The 16,377-nt window shown below is 51.2% G+C and overlaps 1 protein-coding gene across 1 annotated transcript in view; it reads left to right on the top strand.

Annotated features, from left to right (window-relative positions):
- CSMD2 (CUB and Sushi multiple domains 2) overlaps nucleotides 1-16,377 on the top strand; it is a 658,022-nt gene that overhangs the window by 529,979 nt on the left and 111,666 nt on the right. Inside the window, exons 34-41 of the mRNA XM_059896727.1 lie at nucleotides 634-837; nucleotides 1,231-1,355; nucleotides 2,231-2,327; nucleotides 3,447-3,551; nucleotides 6,490-6,608; nucleotides 7,114-7,183; nucleotides 9,103-9,219; nucleotides 12,408-12,617. Of these exons, the coding sequence (XP_059752710.1) occupies nucleotides 634-837; nucleotides 1,231-1,355; nucleotides 2,231-2,327; nucleotides 3,447-3,551; nucleotides 6,490-6,608; nucleotides 7,114-7,183; nucleotides 9,103-9,219; nucleotides 12,408-12,617 (1,047 nt within the window). The remainder of the gene's footprint in view (nucleotides 1-633; nucleotides 838-1,230; nucleotides 1,356-2,230; nucleotides 2,328-3,446; nucleotides 3,552-6,489; nucleotides 6,609-7,113; nucleotides 7,184-9,102; nucleotides 9,220-12,407; nucleotides 12,618-16,377) is intronic.

Raw genomic sequence — 16,377 nt, 5'->3', positions numbered from 1 at the left:
CCAAGTCCTGGAGCACCCTGGCCTCCACCTGGAGGCCCCAGCCTCTCTCTGTCCAGGAGAACGTCCACTCTTCTAGGGCTCAGGTTCCAAGAATGGTCCTGTTCATTCCACTGCCCAGGATGAAATGTATTGCCCTGTGCAAGGATAATCCTGCCCCTGGGACACCCTCCCTGGGGCCTGGGTTCAAAGGTCCTATTAGCCCCTGTAGGTAGGAGGAAGGGAGATTCAGGTCATGAGAGCAGAGCCCTGGGCAGGGTCTTCAGGCACATGGGGTGAAGAGGGCAAAGGCAGGGTCAGGGGAGAAGGAAGGGCCATTCTCCCTGTTAGGGGACATGGGACCCTACTGGGCAAGGGGCTTCATTGGGGAGGCGGAGAGCACACCTGGGCCTAAAGTCTGGGCCCAGGGGGCTCACAGTGCCTCCCGTGGTTTCCAGAAGCTGTGCTACAACACCGTGTGTCCAGCTATGTTTCAGTAAGATGGGCCTCATCCTAGACAGCCCCCTACCCTTGCTCTGAGGGAAAGCGCCCAGAGCCTCTCAGGGTCCCCCCCAGCTCCAGCCCCCCGGTGTGCGCATCGCCGGGCCAGTCCCTAGAGGGCTGCGGCCTGCCCCTCAGCGCCCTCGTCCCCTGCAGCGGTGCCCCGGACCAGCGCCACGCAGTGCAGCTCCGTGCCGGAACCCCGCTACGGCAGGAGGCTGGGCAGTGACTTCTCGGTGGGCGCCGCCGTCCGCTTCGAATGCAACTCCGGCTACGCCCTGCAGGGCTCCCCAGAAATCGAGTGCCTCCCTGTTCCCGGGGCCCTGGCCCAGTGGAATGTCTCCGCACCAACGTGTGTGGGTGAGTCCTGGACAACCGGGACTTGGGGGCGAGGGTGGCCGGCCAACACCCAGCAAGACGCACAGCAGCCCCGCCGGCCAGAGTGACTTCAGGGGGGGACCCCTTCCAGCCAAGCCCTCGCCCTGTGGGTCGGCGTGAAGACAGGGAGGAGGAGCGGCGGGGGGCTGCTGGGGGAGGGACATGGGGGCGGGGGAGCGGGATCCAGGTCCCTCAGGAGGGTCGTACGTAAGGGGAGGAGCCACGGGAGGGGCGGGGCCGGGGGCGGGGCCCAGGTGGGGGAGCCAGCCGGGGGCGGAGTCACAGCGAGGCCGGGGCGTGGGGGGGGGCCTGGGAGGGGTCTGCCGGGGAGGATCCCCTGGGGACCCACAGAGACCAGAGCGGCCTCCTTCCCAGTGCCCTGTGGCGGCAACCTCACGGAGCGCAGGGGCACCATCCTGTCCCCCGGCTTCCCCGAGCCGTACCTCAACAGCCTCAACTGCGTGTGGAAGATCATGGTCCCCGAAGGCGCTGGCATCCAGGTAAGGGCCAAGGGGGTGCCGGGGGCAGACACAGCAGCCTGTCCCTGCCCCTCAGGCCAGGTGTGCGGGGGAGGCCCCCAAACAGAAAAACACAAGAGCTCCCGGCTCAGGAAGGCCGAGGGGTGGGCGCTGGCTCCGCCATCAGGGAAGCCAGAAGAAGGAGGTGGGCCCGGCGCTGGAGTGTGAAGGCTGGGGAGGACTCGTAGGAGGTGTTTTTCAAACGGCTTGAAGGGTTCTGTTCTTCAGAGTGCGGGGTGGGGGGGATGGAAGAAGAGGCATTGCAGGTGAGGGGAGGGAGCAAACCGGCCAGCACAGATGAAGCAGGGACCGGCACCCGGCGCACACCTGGGGTGTCGCACCTGCGGCCTGAGGCCGCAGTGGAATCGGGACCATGCTGGTGCCCGGGGGTGACAGCCAGCTGGAGGAGGCCCAGGACAGCTGCAGCGGCCGGGAGGAGGGGCCGGGGCGGGCAAGGCCAACAGAGCGGAGCCGCAGGGACTCAAGGTGGACAGGTCCAGCCACGCGTGGGTTACTGGCTCACGGCTGCGGGATGTCTGGTGCGGTCGAGACAGGAAAGTGAGGAAACCCAAGGAGTGTTGGAGAAGTGAGGAGGAGGCCAGCTGGACCGAAGTAGCCTGGGCTTTCCTTTCCCCGTTCTCTGCCTGACCGAGTACCCCGCTGCGGTGCAATCATCGCACACCTCTCTCCGCCACTGGACAATGCGCTGCCTGGGAACAGGGACTGCATCTTACTTTTCTCAGAGCTCCTAGCACAGTGTCGGGTCCAGACTAGGTGCTCCTCCCTTCGCGTAGATGGGAAGGGAGGAAAAGAGGGAGGGCTGCCTAACCAACGATTCAATCCCCCTGCCTTTCCAGATTCAAGTCGTCAGTTTTGTCACCGAGCAGAACTGGGACTCCCTGGAAGTGTTTGACGGTGCGGACAACACTGCAGCCATGCTCGGGAGTTTCTCAGGTGAGGCGGGGCCTCTAGGGACCTGGACTCCGAGGGCAGTCGTGGACTTTTATTATTATTATTGAAATGTAATTCACATGCCATAAAATTTACCATTTTAAAGTGTACAATTTAGTGGTTTTTAGTATATTCACAAGGTTCTACAACCATCACCGCTATCCAGTCCCAGATCGTTTTCATCACCCCCAAAAAAGAAACCAGGTACCCACCTGTACACACTCCCCGTTGTCCCGCCCACCCACACCCCCTGGCAACCACTAAGCTACTTTCCATCTCTATGGATTTGCTCGTTCCGGACATTTCATATAAATGGAGTCCTACAATATATGGCCTTCTGGGTCTGGCTTCTTTCGCTCAGTGTAACGTTTTCAAGGGTCACCATGTACAGCACACATCAGCACTTCACCGTGTGGACAGACCACATTTCATTCATCCATTCATCAGTTGATGGACATTTGGTTGTTTCCCACTTGTTGGCTAATTATGAATAATGTTGCTATGGACATGCACGTACAAGTTTCCATGGGAACATGTTTTCAAGTCTCTTGGGTATACACCTAGGAGTGGAACTCCTGGGTCATGTGTGATTCTATATTTAACTTTTTTGAGGGAGGGACTGTCAGGAGAGTGGCCACGCCACTTTCCATTCCAGCAGTGGACTTCTAAGGATGGTGTATGATTTTGCCCAAAGGTCAGGGCAATTATCTGGGTCTTGTAGACCCCAGAACTTCATACTGCCAAGACCTAAGAGGAGTCATGCGCCCCAGATAAACTGTCTACACTGCCTGAATGGCCTAGAGAATTATCCACGTCAGAGTCACTTTGAAGACGCCTGGAAGGGGACCAAACTCATAGGCCACCTGAGGGAAGTCACCCTGCTGCTGGCATGTGGCTCTGCCACTGCTATTTTGCAGGAAGTTGTTTGGAGTCTCTCCTCCCTCAGCCGTTGGAGACCCAGCACACTAAGGCGAGCTAATTTGTCATTCAGTGAGTTTGATAACTGGGGACATCTGGGGGCCTTGGGAGCAGAACGTCAGCAGGTAGCAACAGCCAGCGAAATGGGCAGGTGCCCAGGGGTGAGGAGAGGCTAAGTCTGATTGGTCCCCATTTCCTCGCCAGGTACGACCGTGCCTGCCCTGCTGAACAGCACCTCCAACCAGCTCTACCTGCATTTCTACTCAGACATCAGCGTGTCTGCAGCCGGCTTCCACTTGGAGTACAAAAGTGAGAATCCAGAGTGTCAGCTGCTTGCAGGGTTCAGGGTGGGAACTGACAGGGCCCAAGTTCCCACGAGGAGCGGGGGTTATCCTGGGGCTATATATTCTCCACCCCACTGAAGCCTTACGCCAAACTAGATGAGGATGCTCAAGCTCAGAGAAGGTCTGAAACCTCCTCAAGACACACAGCCAGGAAGTGGTGGAGCCAGGGCTCTCACCTAAGGGTCCATTCCTCAAAAACCTGTGTGCTTCCTCTGTGTCCACACAGGAGTGGGAGGGGGGCCTGGTCACCGGCTTGGGCCCAGTAAATTATTTGGGGTGTGAGATGATGGAGGTGCTCTCCTCCTCCAGTCCTAAAAACTGGCTTCTCCAACCCCTGGTCAATGATGCAACTGTCCTTGAAGTTCTTCTCCTCATCGCAAACTTCACTCCTCTCCCACCCTCAAAACCTTACATCCTGGCTTCCAGCATCCCTAAGTGGTCACAACTAAAAACTCTTAAAGAAAAATGGTTGCAGGGGGAGGGGGAGGTACAAACTATTGGGCATAAGATAGGCTCAAGGATGTATCGTACAACACGGGGAATATAGCCAATATTTTATAATTACTGTAAGTGGAAAGTAACCTTTAAAAATTGTATTAAATTTTTTTTAATTTTTAAAAAAAGAAAAGGAAAAGGGCTGCAGATGTGCCTTGTGGGGCGACAAAGACAGAGGTTGCTGGGGTAGCTGCTTTCATCCTGAGACGGCCTGCCCATCCCCATCCCCACTGGGTACAGGAGAAAATATGTTGGCAGCAGCGTTTGCCACGCATTCATTCAGCAGTTACTTATAGGGTATTTACAATGTGCCAGGTGCGATGCTGGGATCGGGTAAGAGCAAGATGGGTGAGTCCCCTCTGAGTCCATCCATGGGAGAGAGGCAGACACGTGGACAGAGCAGGACATGACAGCATTCCAGGTGCTCACAGGTGTGTCGCTAGGAGGTACAGCGGTGGTTCAAAGGATAGAACGGTCACTTCTCCCGGAGGCTGGTGGAGAAGTGAATGTCATGAAGAAACACTGGACACCTGCAATGTGGCACGCCCTGTGCTAAGTGCCCACAGAACAAAGATGAATAAGGCACAAAGCACAAAGTCTAGGGGGAGAGATGGACATGGAAACAGTAATTGTAGTTCAACCTGATATGCTAAGGGTGTACAGAAGAGGGGAGCTAACCCTGACCACGTGAGACTTTACAGAAGGGGTACCTGAGTTAGATTTGGAATGAGAAGTAAGAAACGGGGGAAGGTGTGGTTGGCTGGACCATCTTGGACAGGATGGGCAGGTGGAAGCCCCACTTGCTGCTGGAGGCCTGATAGGGTCAGCATTACCCAGCTGGTCTCAAAATGAACGAGCTTTGTCCAGGTAGTTGGGAGAGGATTAGCTGGATCCCAGGATGTTCATCGCCTGGAAGAGCTGAAATGTGCAGCTGGTCAGAAAACCCTGGGGCAGCTGGAAGCCAAGACCCTGCAGGGTGGAGGATAGGGCAGGGACCTCCAAGACCTTCCTCCCACAGACCTCTCGGGCCTCACTCACCCAGCAGGGTGAAGTATCCTGGGCTCTTGAATAATTCATACTTTTCCTTTCACCCTCTCATCTCTGTTCTCTCCAGTTTTGTTTCCTTATCCAATATTTAAATTTGAGTTCTTAAATGTTCCCTAGAATCTTCTCTTTTCTTACATGTTCCAAAGATAGAACTTCCCTAAATCTCTTTGCCATTCTACTGCCTCATTCCCAGGAAAAATTCACCTTTCTGAATTATTTTTTGCTGTTGCTGTTGTTCAAAAGAATGGGTAGTTTTCTCAGTAGCTGGTGTTCACCATGCACTGTCCTCTCACAGTGGAAAGAACTAGGGGAAAACAGAGGTCTCCATTAGTATTTGGAGACTGAAATTCCTAGGAGCCAGTACCCTGTAGTTGTATGTTTGTTTTGTAGATAATCTACAAAGAGGGTACAGAAGGGGAGAATTCACTGCTATTGTAGAGGCAAATGGTTTTGAAGGGTACTGAAAAGTCTTGTCTACTGCTGACTCATATTTAATATTTATTTAATTGAAATGGAAATGAAACAGTATGCTTTCAGAAGTAATAAATTGCATATGATTTTTTTTAAGTCTTCCTTTGTTGTAAGCATGGCTTAAATAAAATCAAGCTATGCAATGTAAAGAAATTAGAATGGACTTTTCTCTGTGTCCTTCTGTCTTCCTCTCTCTGTCCTCACCTCTCTCCCCATTCCGTTCTTCTCCCACCACACTCTTTTGCTCTTGCTTTCTCTTTCTCTCTGTCCCTCCTCCTCCTTCTGTCTACCACTGCCATTCCAGTGAGCAGGTCTCAGGTTACTAAGCTGTCATCACCCCACTAAATACTGAGTTGCCTTCTACTTGGACTGCAGGGAAGAGTGGGGCAAAAAGAGACAAGATGACGGTTGAGATGAAGTACTTTCAATTCAGTTTGATGATTGTTTTAATATTGTCCTGGAGTCTTTTGTCCCAGATGCTGGGATTTGTGGATTTAGGCCCAAAGAGCTTTCATTTCCAAGCACCACATTCACTTCTTAAAAGCACATGAAGGACAAAAGTTGCTTGGGAAGAGCATGATGGAACTTCTTGGGGTATAGTTTTGAGCCCAAGGGCCTGTGGATGGCCAGAGTCCCCAGATGATACCCACCTGCCCCAGGAGGCTTTGGTGTGTTGAGTCTCTGTGCCGTATAAACATTCTGATTTTCTCATGTGCTGGGAGGTGAAAGGCTTAGGAAACCCTGGCCTAGAGGCTGGGAGTAGAGAAAGCAGAGAAGACACAGCTTGGAGACAGCTTCTCCTCCCTGCTGCCAGCCATGCCCTCGGCCTGCTCTTACATCCACCTGATGGGCTTGTCCATTCTCCTGTTGTCTGTCTCTGTCTGGTCTAGCGGTGGGCCTGAGCAGTTGTCCAGAACCTGCTGTGCCCAGTAACGGGCTGAAGACTGGCGAGCGCTACTTGGTGAACGATGTGGTCTCTTTCCAGTGTGAACCGGGATATGCCCTCCAGGTACCTCCCGTTGACCCCCAGGGCCGGAAAAGGTGTCCCCTGAGCTGGGGTCAGCCGGCCTTCCCCCAGCAGAGCTGCAGTCACCAAAGAATAGAGAGAAGCCCCCCAGATCCCTCAGGCACCGTTATCCCCTCCTGGGGCTGTTCATGCAAAAGACAAAGTGCTGACTTTAGCCATCTGGCACAAACTAGCCTTGAATGTGTTCCTGCAAAGTTTCTGTTTGATTAGACTTCAGGAAAATTTAATTTTCCTTTGAAGGCAGTGAGGGACTCTAGTAATTAAAGGAGTCTCACAAGGAACCTTTAGTAATGAGAATTCTTTAGCAATAGCCGCTAATAAGCCTCCTTCCCCAGATCTCTCTTCCTCTGCCTCACTCCCCATTCCACAGTGGATCCATGTGTCTCGTTCCTTGACCCAAGGCCCCAGAACAAGCCCCCTGCTCCAGGTTGTACCTGCAATTGTGCCCGTGGGGGCAGCTAGCCCACCCTCTTCTTGATTCCTCCAGGGCCACGCCCACATCTCCTGCATGCCCGGGACCGTGCGGCGCTGGAACTACCCTCCTCCGCTCTGTATCGGTAAGAGAGTCCCTGCTTTTCCAGTTCATTCAGATCCATTTCTACCAGGGCTTCGAGTTCAGTGACATATCACTGGGATCAAGTTCGACTCCAGAGGAAGTTTGGTATTCCGGGTCTGCTCACAGGCAGTATTTTAGACTGATGTTTTTGTAAGCTGTAACTCTCAAGATTTTCCTGACTTTTGGATACCTTCACCCGCCAAATGAAACATGACAGGAGGCTTGCCCATTCGAAAACCTGACGATGACCATTCTGATTCCAGATAATCGACCAAACCCCAAATGGAACCTCTGGGCACTTTGGGCTTTCCCCTGTGACTTCTCATGGGACAGACAGATGGAATCCACTGATAGAGGAAGGCTGAGGGTTCCCTGTGAAACGAGGACTTGGTTTGGTTTCTGTGCCGAGTAGTGATGAAGAGATCATTGGATACAAGAAAAGACAGGATCTCCACCCTCAGAAGCTTCTAGTCAGCTTGGGGCAGGGGGAACATCCCTTTATTGAAGGTCTGCCACGTGCCGGGCATGGAACTACGTGTCTCCTCACCGCAGCCCTTCAGGGCAGCTGTCATCACCCTCCTTTTTGCAAACAGGAAAACTAAGGCTTTTAGGATTCAGAAGAAAGTGGCAAAGTTGGGAATGGAAACCTAGGTTTCCCTGATGCCCCGCCAACTGTCAAGTGCAAATCTAGGCTAACCTTCGAGTAGGAAGCAAGGTGAACCCAGGAAGTGGCACTGGAGCATATGACATTTCCCTTCAGTGGTCTCACCAGGATACAGACCTGGTCGTCTGCAGAGCAGTCAGAAATGGGACTGGTCAGCCCAGGGCCCTTTCCCCATCCTGTATCACAAAGGCCTTGCCCGGGGAACTGCTCATAGAACAGAAGATGCCGTGGCTGAGGGTTTACTGTGTGTTGCAGCCGCTGTTCCAAGTCAAGCGAAGTCCTTTCTGTTGTAACCTCATAACCGCCCTGTGACACAAGTGCTGGGTGGGGGAAACTGAGGTTTGGGGGTTTGGCGTGGAGGGAGTTAGAGCTGGCCCAAAGTCACTCAGGAAGTGGGAGCATTGGGATTGTGACCCCAGGGGTCAATGCCCAAGTCCCCACTTTGCACCCGGGCACTGGTCCCTTCGGGTCTGTGTGCTCGAGTAGTCCTCTCCCCAGAAGGCGTTTGCATAGACACGGCATATGGCCTCCCCTCCGTTCCTTTCTGTGGCCTCCCATGACAAGCTAACCCCTTTCTGCTCACACAGCCTTTTCCTAATAAGATGTAAAAGGAAAGAATCGACGTCAACTGACCAGGCTGCAGTCGTGCCCCAGCCCTGCGTCTTCAGGTGACTGTGAATGAAGTCACCTCAATTGGAGATTCAGATGCCCCAACCCCTCCTGGGCTGAAATAATCACAGTCACTTTGGCTCAGGGCGTGTGTCCACGCTCTGAGGGTGGGCTCGTGGTGGGGCTCCTCTGTTGACCACGCAGTCCCATGGCATATGTATTTGTAAAGAGCCTGGCCACCTGCCAATGCATCCCCGTCCCCTTCTTTCCTATTTTTCAGTCCTGGAAGAGTTGACTGGACAGTGAGGAGAGGGAGATTTGGGGGATAGTGTAGGAGATGGTCACACTTCTCTTGGGGCAGACCACTTTTGCTGCATGACCTCACTAAGGAAACTGACTTTGAAGGGCATGCTCAAGGTCAAGCATCCGTAACTTGGGTTTGTGGACGGCTGGGCAGACCTAGGATATGCTTCCCTTCCTGGATTTACATACTCAGTTTGGCCCTTGTCTGCAGTTTTTTTAGGGAGATGAATTATAGGTTCCTTTGGGTTCTCAAAGGGAAATTGACTTGGGAAAGTCCAAGTGCTGCATGGCCCCGTACTCACCTCACTGCAGTCCTAACGCTCTGTCTGGTCTCACGGTCACAGCGCAGTGCGGAGGAGCAGTGGAAGACATGGACGGGGTGATCCTGAGCCCCGGCTTCCCGGGCAGCTACCCAAGCAACACGGACTGCTCCTGGCAAATAGCACTGCCCGTGGGCTTTGGTAAGTCTTCACTCCCAGGCCTCTGGGCTTAAAGCAGCTGTCTGTGGTTGTCACTCAGCATAACCTCGGCTGAGTCCATTTAGCTCTCTGCCTCTCTGCTTCCTCAGCTGTCGACCTCTTGTGCAAGCGTGAGAATCAATTAGGAATGGTAGAGATGAACGGGCTTTGGGGACATAAAATAGGGAAAAAACTTCAGGGATTGCCATTATTATTTTTATCATTTGAGCAGTGAGCTAAAATGTGGAATGAGAAATTACTCAGGGCTGGTTAAAAAAGAAAAAAACAATCTATTTTACTGAGACTGGACTTCAGCCTGTTCTTTTAATTCCAGTATCTAATTTCTCATCCTAATTAAATTGAGCCAAGGTCAACGTGAAATTGAGTTTGCATTCTTTATACTCACCTTCTAGCTGGCCTTAGAGGTTGGGAGATGTCTTTGTGTGTGTGTGTGTGTGTGTGTGTGTGTGTGTAGACACAGGGGTTGATGTGGTGTAGAGGAAATTGATCTGGGTACAAAATTAAATTAGTGGAGATTCATGTGTTGTGCACTGGGAATGTAATCTAACCCCCAGTATTTCTGTTGAAGAGATAAAGGATTTATGCTGAATGGAATTTATAGGCTGTACACATAAATCATCTTGCCCAAGTCATTTCTCTGCTCCTATGAATGAAATGTCCCAAGGAGATCACTACTGCACAGGCCTGTGAACCCCCAGTCTGTGACCTCAGGAGTGAAGACCACCTCTTTTGTCCTTTATTTTTCATCCTAGAGTGGGTCTTCCGATGGAGAAGAGGCTTTTAAGAGAAAGTGATCTAACTAAAGATCTAAAGCTTACCTGAGGGGAGGAGAGAGGTTGTGACCCTCAGAAAATGGAGTCATATTAAGTACCATCTTCTGAAGGAAACTGGGGATGGATGATCAGGGTGCAAAATGATGATGACTTTGGCAGCCTTGGGAAACTCCAGATTTTGAGACACTGAGGGAAAGAGGAGCTGGGAGACCCTATAGCTCTGCATCCAGGCATGAGTCAGAAGAAGCTCAGATGATAAAGGGCTGGAGGGAGGGCGCTACATCCAGAGGAAAACAGAAGTTTAAGTGGGAGGTGCATCACTTTCTTTGTATGTCTTGATGTTCAGCCACCAGAGACCTCTATCTTTTTTTTTGTTTGTTTGTTTATTTATTTATGGCTTGTGTTGGGTCTTCATTTCTGTGTGAGGGCCCTCTCTAGCTGCGGCAAGCGGGGGCCACTCTTCATCACGGTGCGCGGGCCCCTCACTATCGTGGCGTGGCCTCTCTTGTTGCGGAGCACAGGCTCCAGACGCGCAGGCTCAGTAATTGTGGCTCACGGGCCTAGCCGCTCCACGGCATGTGGGACCCTCCCAGACCAGGACTCGAACCCGTGTCCCCTGCACTGGCAGGCAGACTCTCAACCACTGCGCCACCAGGGAAGCCCTATCTTTAAGTCCTCCAGGAAGTCATCCTCTTGCAAGGACCAGTCACAGAAGACCAGATCCCTTGCTTTCAAGTTAGTGTTGGACTCCAAACAGGCCCTAATGGCACCTGCTTTGTGTTTAAAAGCCGCTGCGTTTACAAACTTCTGCCACTAGATGGCGGCAGTCAGGCAGCTCAATTCAGAAATTTTGCGATCCTTGAAGAGCCCCTTTCATGGACGTGCAGCCCCGGTGTTGGGATGACGCATGGGCGGTGGGCTGGAAAGCATAGGTTCCGCAGATAAGTGCAAAGGTACTCAATGTAAAATTATCTGTCATTTGGAAACAATATACATGTTAAATAATAGGAGAGTGAATAGTGTGGCTGGATAATTCATTAAATGGAATTAATTAATATGTAGTTAAAATCAATGAACTGTATCTTTACATAACGACAAGGACAGACCTTGAAAAACACATGCCAAATTTAAAAGTTTACAAAACTCTACATACAGTATAATAAGATTCATGCAAATGTTTAAAACAAACCAGATATATATTTAGGAATCTAAAAACATGAACTGGAAGGCTGTCTTCCAAATTCATGGGAGTGACTGCCTCTGTGGAGAGAAGGACAATGGGAGAGGGCAGGAGACATGAAGGGTCTTCAACAGTATATGCCAAGTCTTTATTTTATTTAAATAATCGGATGCAAAAAATTCACACCTATGTGCTCCTTCTAAGCAAATTATAAAGTACAGATGAGCAAATTATAAAAATTCCGATTTATCTGTAATCCCACCATGCAGAAATAATCACTCACAGCTTAGTCCTCACCATCAAAATGTGACCTTCATGAAGACAAGGGCCTTGTAGATCTTGTTCCTCCCCGTGCAGTGCCCACCTAGCACAGCCCTGATGCATGGCAAGAGCTCAATAAATGTTGTTAGTGAATCAATGAATAGTCCTCCAGTTTTTTAATACAAAAATTAGAATTGTATGTTACATACTACTTTGCAGTCAGATTTTCATAGTTAACATTGCAGACTTCTTTCTATGCTTAGAAATATGTTTCTTCAATAATAGTAATCTAATTTGGAGAAATCTTATCAATAAATAAATATCAGTAGTCCCACCTTTATTCTTCAAAGAATATATTAATATGTAAGTTAAGATGTTAATGAGATCCATTTAACCTGTTGGGTTGCTAGGAGATCTTGATTAATCCAATAAGATCCCAAAGTATATAAACTTCACTTGGCATCTTAATAGAACCAATAGGACGATGTATTCTTCTAATTTCTGAATTATCATAAGTGTTCTGGAAAATACCAGTATTGAAGTTCATGTCTTTTGATTGGGTGTAGTTATGTTTAAGTGGTGGTATTTTTAAGTAAAAATTTATTTTAACAAAGCTATCTTTATACTGATACTACACATATGAATCCTAAATTTAATCAGGTGTTAACCCTGAACTTCGTTTTCCATAAAATAAAACAGACTCAAAATGGCACTCTGAAATGACTGATGCCTTTCATTTCGGATGAATAATATAAATACTTTTAAGTTCAGTCCTGCCTGAAGACGAGAGACTGGGCTGGACTGGTGACTCCCCACATGTGATCTGGGAACCCTAACTGGGTGGGCAGTCTGTAGTGGGGACCCGTGGGCTCTGGCAGGTGATGCTTTCATGAGGCAGCACGTGGGATGCGGGACTGTATTGCTTTGGGCACTGTCTGTCTCTCTCTTGCTCCCAGGAGCTCACATCCAGTTCCTGAACTTCTCCACCGAGCCCAACCATGACTTCATAGAAATCCGGAATGGCCCCTATGAGACCAGCCGCATGATGGGCAGATTCAGTGGAAGTGAGCTTCCCAGCGCCCTGCTGTCCACATCCCACGAGACCACCGTGTATTTCCACAGCGACCACTCACAGAACCGGCCGGGATTCAAGCTGGAGTATCAGGGTGAGGACAGGGAGGGCCCGTCCATCCCCACCTCTTACTCACAACCACCCGTCTTCCCAGCCTTCTGCGTAGGGGAGGAGGGAACCCAGGAAGGGCGGGGAGGTGGGGGGCAGGCCCGACCACCGTGACATGTCTCTCTGGCCCACAGAGGCTGTTGAACCCCTTCGACAAGCCCTTCCCAGGGCGGCAGCCCCAAAGCGCCTTCTCAGGCTCCATCCCCATCCCGGCCCAACAGCCAGCAGCTTCCCCTGAACAAGTGACCCATCAGTCCCCCTCAGGCATCCCCGAGTGTCCAACCAGCCACTGCCCCTTGGCCTTGAGAGGCTCGCTTCCTCCTCTGGGTCCTCCCCTGTGTGTCAGTTATGCTCGGCAAAGCTCCTCCTCTGACGTGATGGAGGATTCCAGTAACAATTCTTGTAACAAGCCCAGAAGGGCCCACTGAGCCTTAGCGATGAGATAGGTGTGTTTACTCCCCCTGAGGGTTTCCCTGTGTGAGGCCGGACCACGCTCACCGCAGCTCCCCCGTCCTGAGCTGGAGTCCTGTGACCGGCCCACTCCTCCTGGAAAAGCTCCATCCACTCCAGCTCAGGCTTCCCCTGTGGAGGGGCCATTACCCGTGCCCGTGCAGCTGTGCCCACCTATGCAGCGGTACACGGGCCCTGATCGGACCCGATGTCTCCCTCGGGGGCTTTCCTAGTGTGACTGACTGAACCGTTTGTTCTAACGTCTTTGCCCAGATTCTTCCACTGAATTTTTCTTCATGTGTTTAGACTTTTTTCCAAGGCTAGTACATGCTTGTCAAAAAATTAAAACATCACAGAAGTTTTTGTGAGCGCATCACAGAAAGTCAAAATTCTACCATAACCCTGCCTTATGCAGAGATATCAACTTGTAACAGTTTGCTTTTCCCATTTTTTCTGTAGGTATACTGATATAACTATATTTTTAACCAAAATTGGATCACTATAGATACTGTTTTGCAATCTGCTTTTTTTAAGTTAATTTTTAATTACACAGTCTACAAACACACCTACCGTGTTAAAAAAGAAAGGGGGAGGGAGAAAGAGGAAAGGAGAGAAGGAGGGAGGGAAGGAGGGAAGGAAGGGAGGATGGAAAGAAGGGAGGAAGGAAGGGAGGAAGGAAGGAAGGAAGGAAGGAAGGAAGGAAGGAAGGAATTAAGAAATTAAAACATTACAGGTAAGGCCAAGCTTTCTTTGTCTACAGCCTCCAAACCCAGAATTATTCCCCAGAAGTAACCACTATTGTTTTGATGTGATCTTTCCAGATCTTTTCCCACATGGTGCCACTCCTAGTTACATGTTTCTTGTGAAGAATATGTAATACGTCATGATTTTTTTGGTTGTGTTGTCTATGGTAATACAGAGTTTCTATATACATACCATTCTGACATTTGGCTTTTTTATCCCTTGTCAGAGATGAATACTGACCAAGGATTTGGGCTTGTCATTGAGGGAAATCCTTAAAGAGTACCCCACCGTTGGTCCAGTTATACAGGCCCTGCCCCCTCTGGGGACCGTCCCTGAGTATGGTCAGGGTTGTTACCACCTGGGAAACCTCAGGAGGAGGAGCTAGGACCCTCACACCAAGGCAGCAGCAGGGAGAAGCCGAGCCTCTTTCCCAGAAAGTGCCACTTCGTTGGTGGTAACTCAGCTGCCCACCCAGAGGGCCTGTATGTGGGCGCATCACAGAGGCCGACCTTAACTAAAGGAGCCTGTGCCTGTGAAGTGTACACAGCCTCGGTGGGCAGTGAGGCCTGTCCAATGGGTCATGATGCATCCCACGGCCACAGTCTGTCCCAGGAGAGACTCAGGCCCAAATACAAGGTCAGGGTGCCTCTCTGGGACAGACGCATGCCTCTCTCAGGCTTCCTAGGTATTAGTCTCCTAGGGCTGCTCTATCAAAGTACCTCAGACTGGGTGGCTTAAACAACAGAGTTAATCTCTCACAGTCTTGGAGCCTGGAAGTCGCAAGATCAAGGTGTGGACAGGGTTGGTTCCTTCTGGGAGCTGTGAGGAGGGATATACTCCATGCCTCTCTCCTGGCTTCTGGTGGGTTGCTGGCCGTCTGGCATTCCTTAGCTTGTGGAAGCATCACCCCCATCTCTGGCTTCATCTTCACATGTTGTTTTCCCTGTCTGTCTGCCTCCAAATTTCCCCTTTTTATAAGGACACCAGTCATATTGGAATAGAGCCCACCCTAACGGGCTCATTTTAATTTAGGTAAAGGCAGGCGAAGACCCTGTCACGTTCTGAGATACAGGGGTGGGTTAGGACTTCAACGTGTGAATTTGAGGAGGACCCAGTTCAACTTGTAACATCCTCTTTAAGGCCCAAGGGCTCTCCCTGAGGCTCCTCCTCTTGGATAAGTGCAAGGTCTGATTACGCCACCATCGTGACAGGGACAGCCGCTCTGGGGCCCACCCGTGCCCTGTGCCTTCACCCCTGTGACGGGCACAGCCCTGCCCGCCAAGCTTGTGTGGTGGGACTAGACACTCTCGCTGCATTCCCCACGTGCTAAGTCCGCTTTGCCCTTGTCAAAGCTGCCCTCTGAGTCCCGCAGACTCCATGGACTTCCCTCCCTGTAGAAGAGACCTAACTACCCCCACGGCCCTGGTCTCAGCCCCTCCCATGCTCGCCAAGCCCTCACCTCGGAGGAGCTTCGCCTGCGGCTCCTCTGCACACGGGCCGGCACTCTGGGTTAGCGCCACACGCACCAAGGTTCCACGTGTTCAGAGGAAGCCGGTTTCTTGAAGATGCTCGCTGTTGGGGGGTGGGGGGCAGGGGTGGAAGCAGGGAGGAGGGGTGGTAGGTTTGCCTTCAGAGGACCAGCGCCTTCACCTGCGTTGGCCCAACTGTGTGAGAGGCCCAGCGACGTCCACTGGGGTTTCCACTCTGTGGTAGCCCAGCTCCCCTCACTCACATTTTACCCCAGCACTCACCTGGATGTTCCCTTGGGTCACAGGCCCAGCTCTTTCCTCAGCACCTGCCCACTGCCCCAGTCCTGACGGCCCCTGTGGAGCCACTCTTGGTGTCAGGGCAGCTGCCCCCCTCAGACTTGACCTCAGCTTCCGTTAAGCCTTCTCGTTTATGATGACCCCAACCTCCTGACTAGGTTGTCTCTAGTGCCAGAGGCCCAGGCGCTCCCACCAAGGCCTCCCAATGTGCCAGGCCCAAATAATTCTCCCTGCCCCATAGACCCACATTCTTTAGGCTGACCGCTCGCCCCAGGTTTTTCCTTTATGAAAAGACCTGCTTCATGAAAGAGCCACCTGTCACCACTGCCGCCACGTCTATAGAGCAGGCCTAGCTCTCTGTGGTCCCTTGACTTTCTTTGGAAGAAATCCAACTCCTTACTTTTCCTCAAAATCCCTCCTGTTAGACACTCTGAACTTCCGCGGCTGGGATTCTCCTTTCCCTTCTTCAGGTAAATATTCCCATAAAGTTTTCAGTAACAGCATAAGCTACTCCTACCCAAGTCTCCTAGTCTGACAGGCTTAACTTATTCCATTAAAATTTCTCAGGAGATTGTAAAAACACAAGAACTTAGCAAAATGATGACATTGTTCCAAAATGTTAGACATCATCATTATTAGTATTTTTAATATGGCGCTTTGTTTGAAATTGTATCTGTTCCCACTGGAGCATCTACTACTAGTATCCCTAAGGAGCCCTTTCCTGGGAAAATTAATGAGTCCACCTCTTAGGGGTCATGTCTGCCCTCTAGGCCCAACCTCTCCCTT

Source organism: Balaenoptera ricei, chromosome 1 (genome assembly GCF_028023285.1).
Source record: "Balaenoptera ricei isolate mBalRic1 chromosome 1, mBalRic1.hap2, whole genome shotgun sequence".
In the NCBI taxonomy this organism is placed as follows: domain Eukaryota; kingdom Metazoa; phylum Chordata; class Mammalia; order Artiodactyla; family Balaenopteridae; genus Balaenoptera; species Balaenoptera ricei.
The sequence above is the reverse complement of the archived record's forward strand: the minus strand, read 5'-3'. Positions and strand labels throughout refer to the sequence as shown.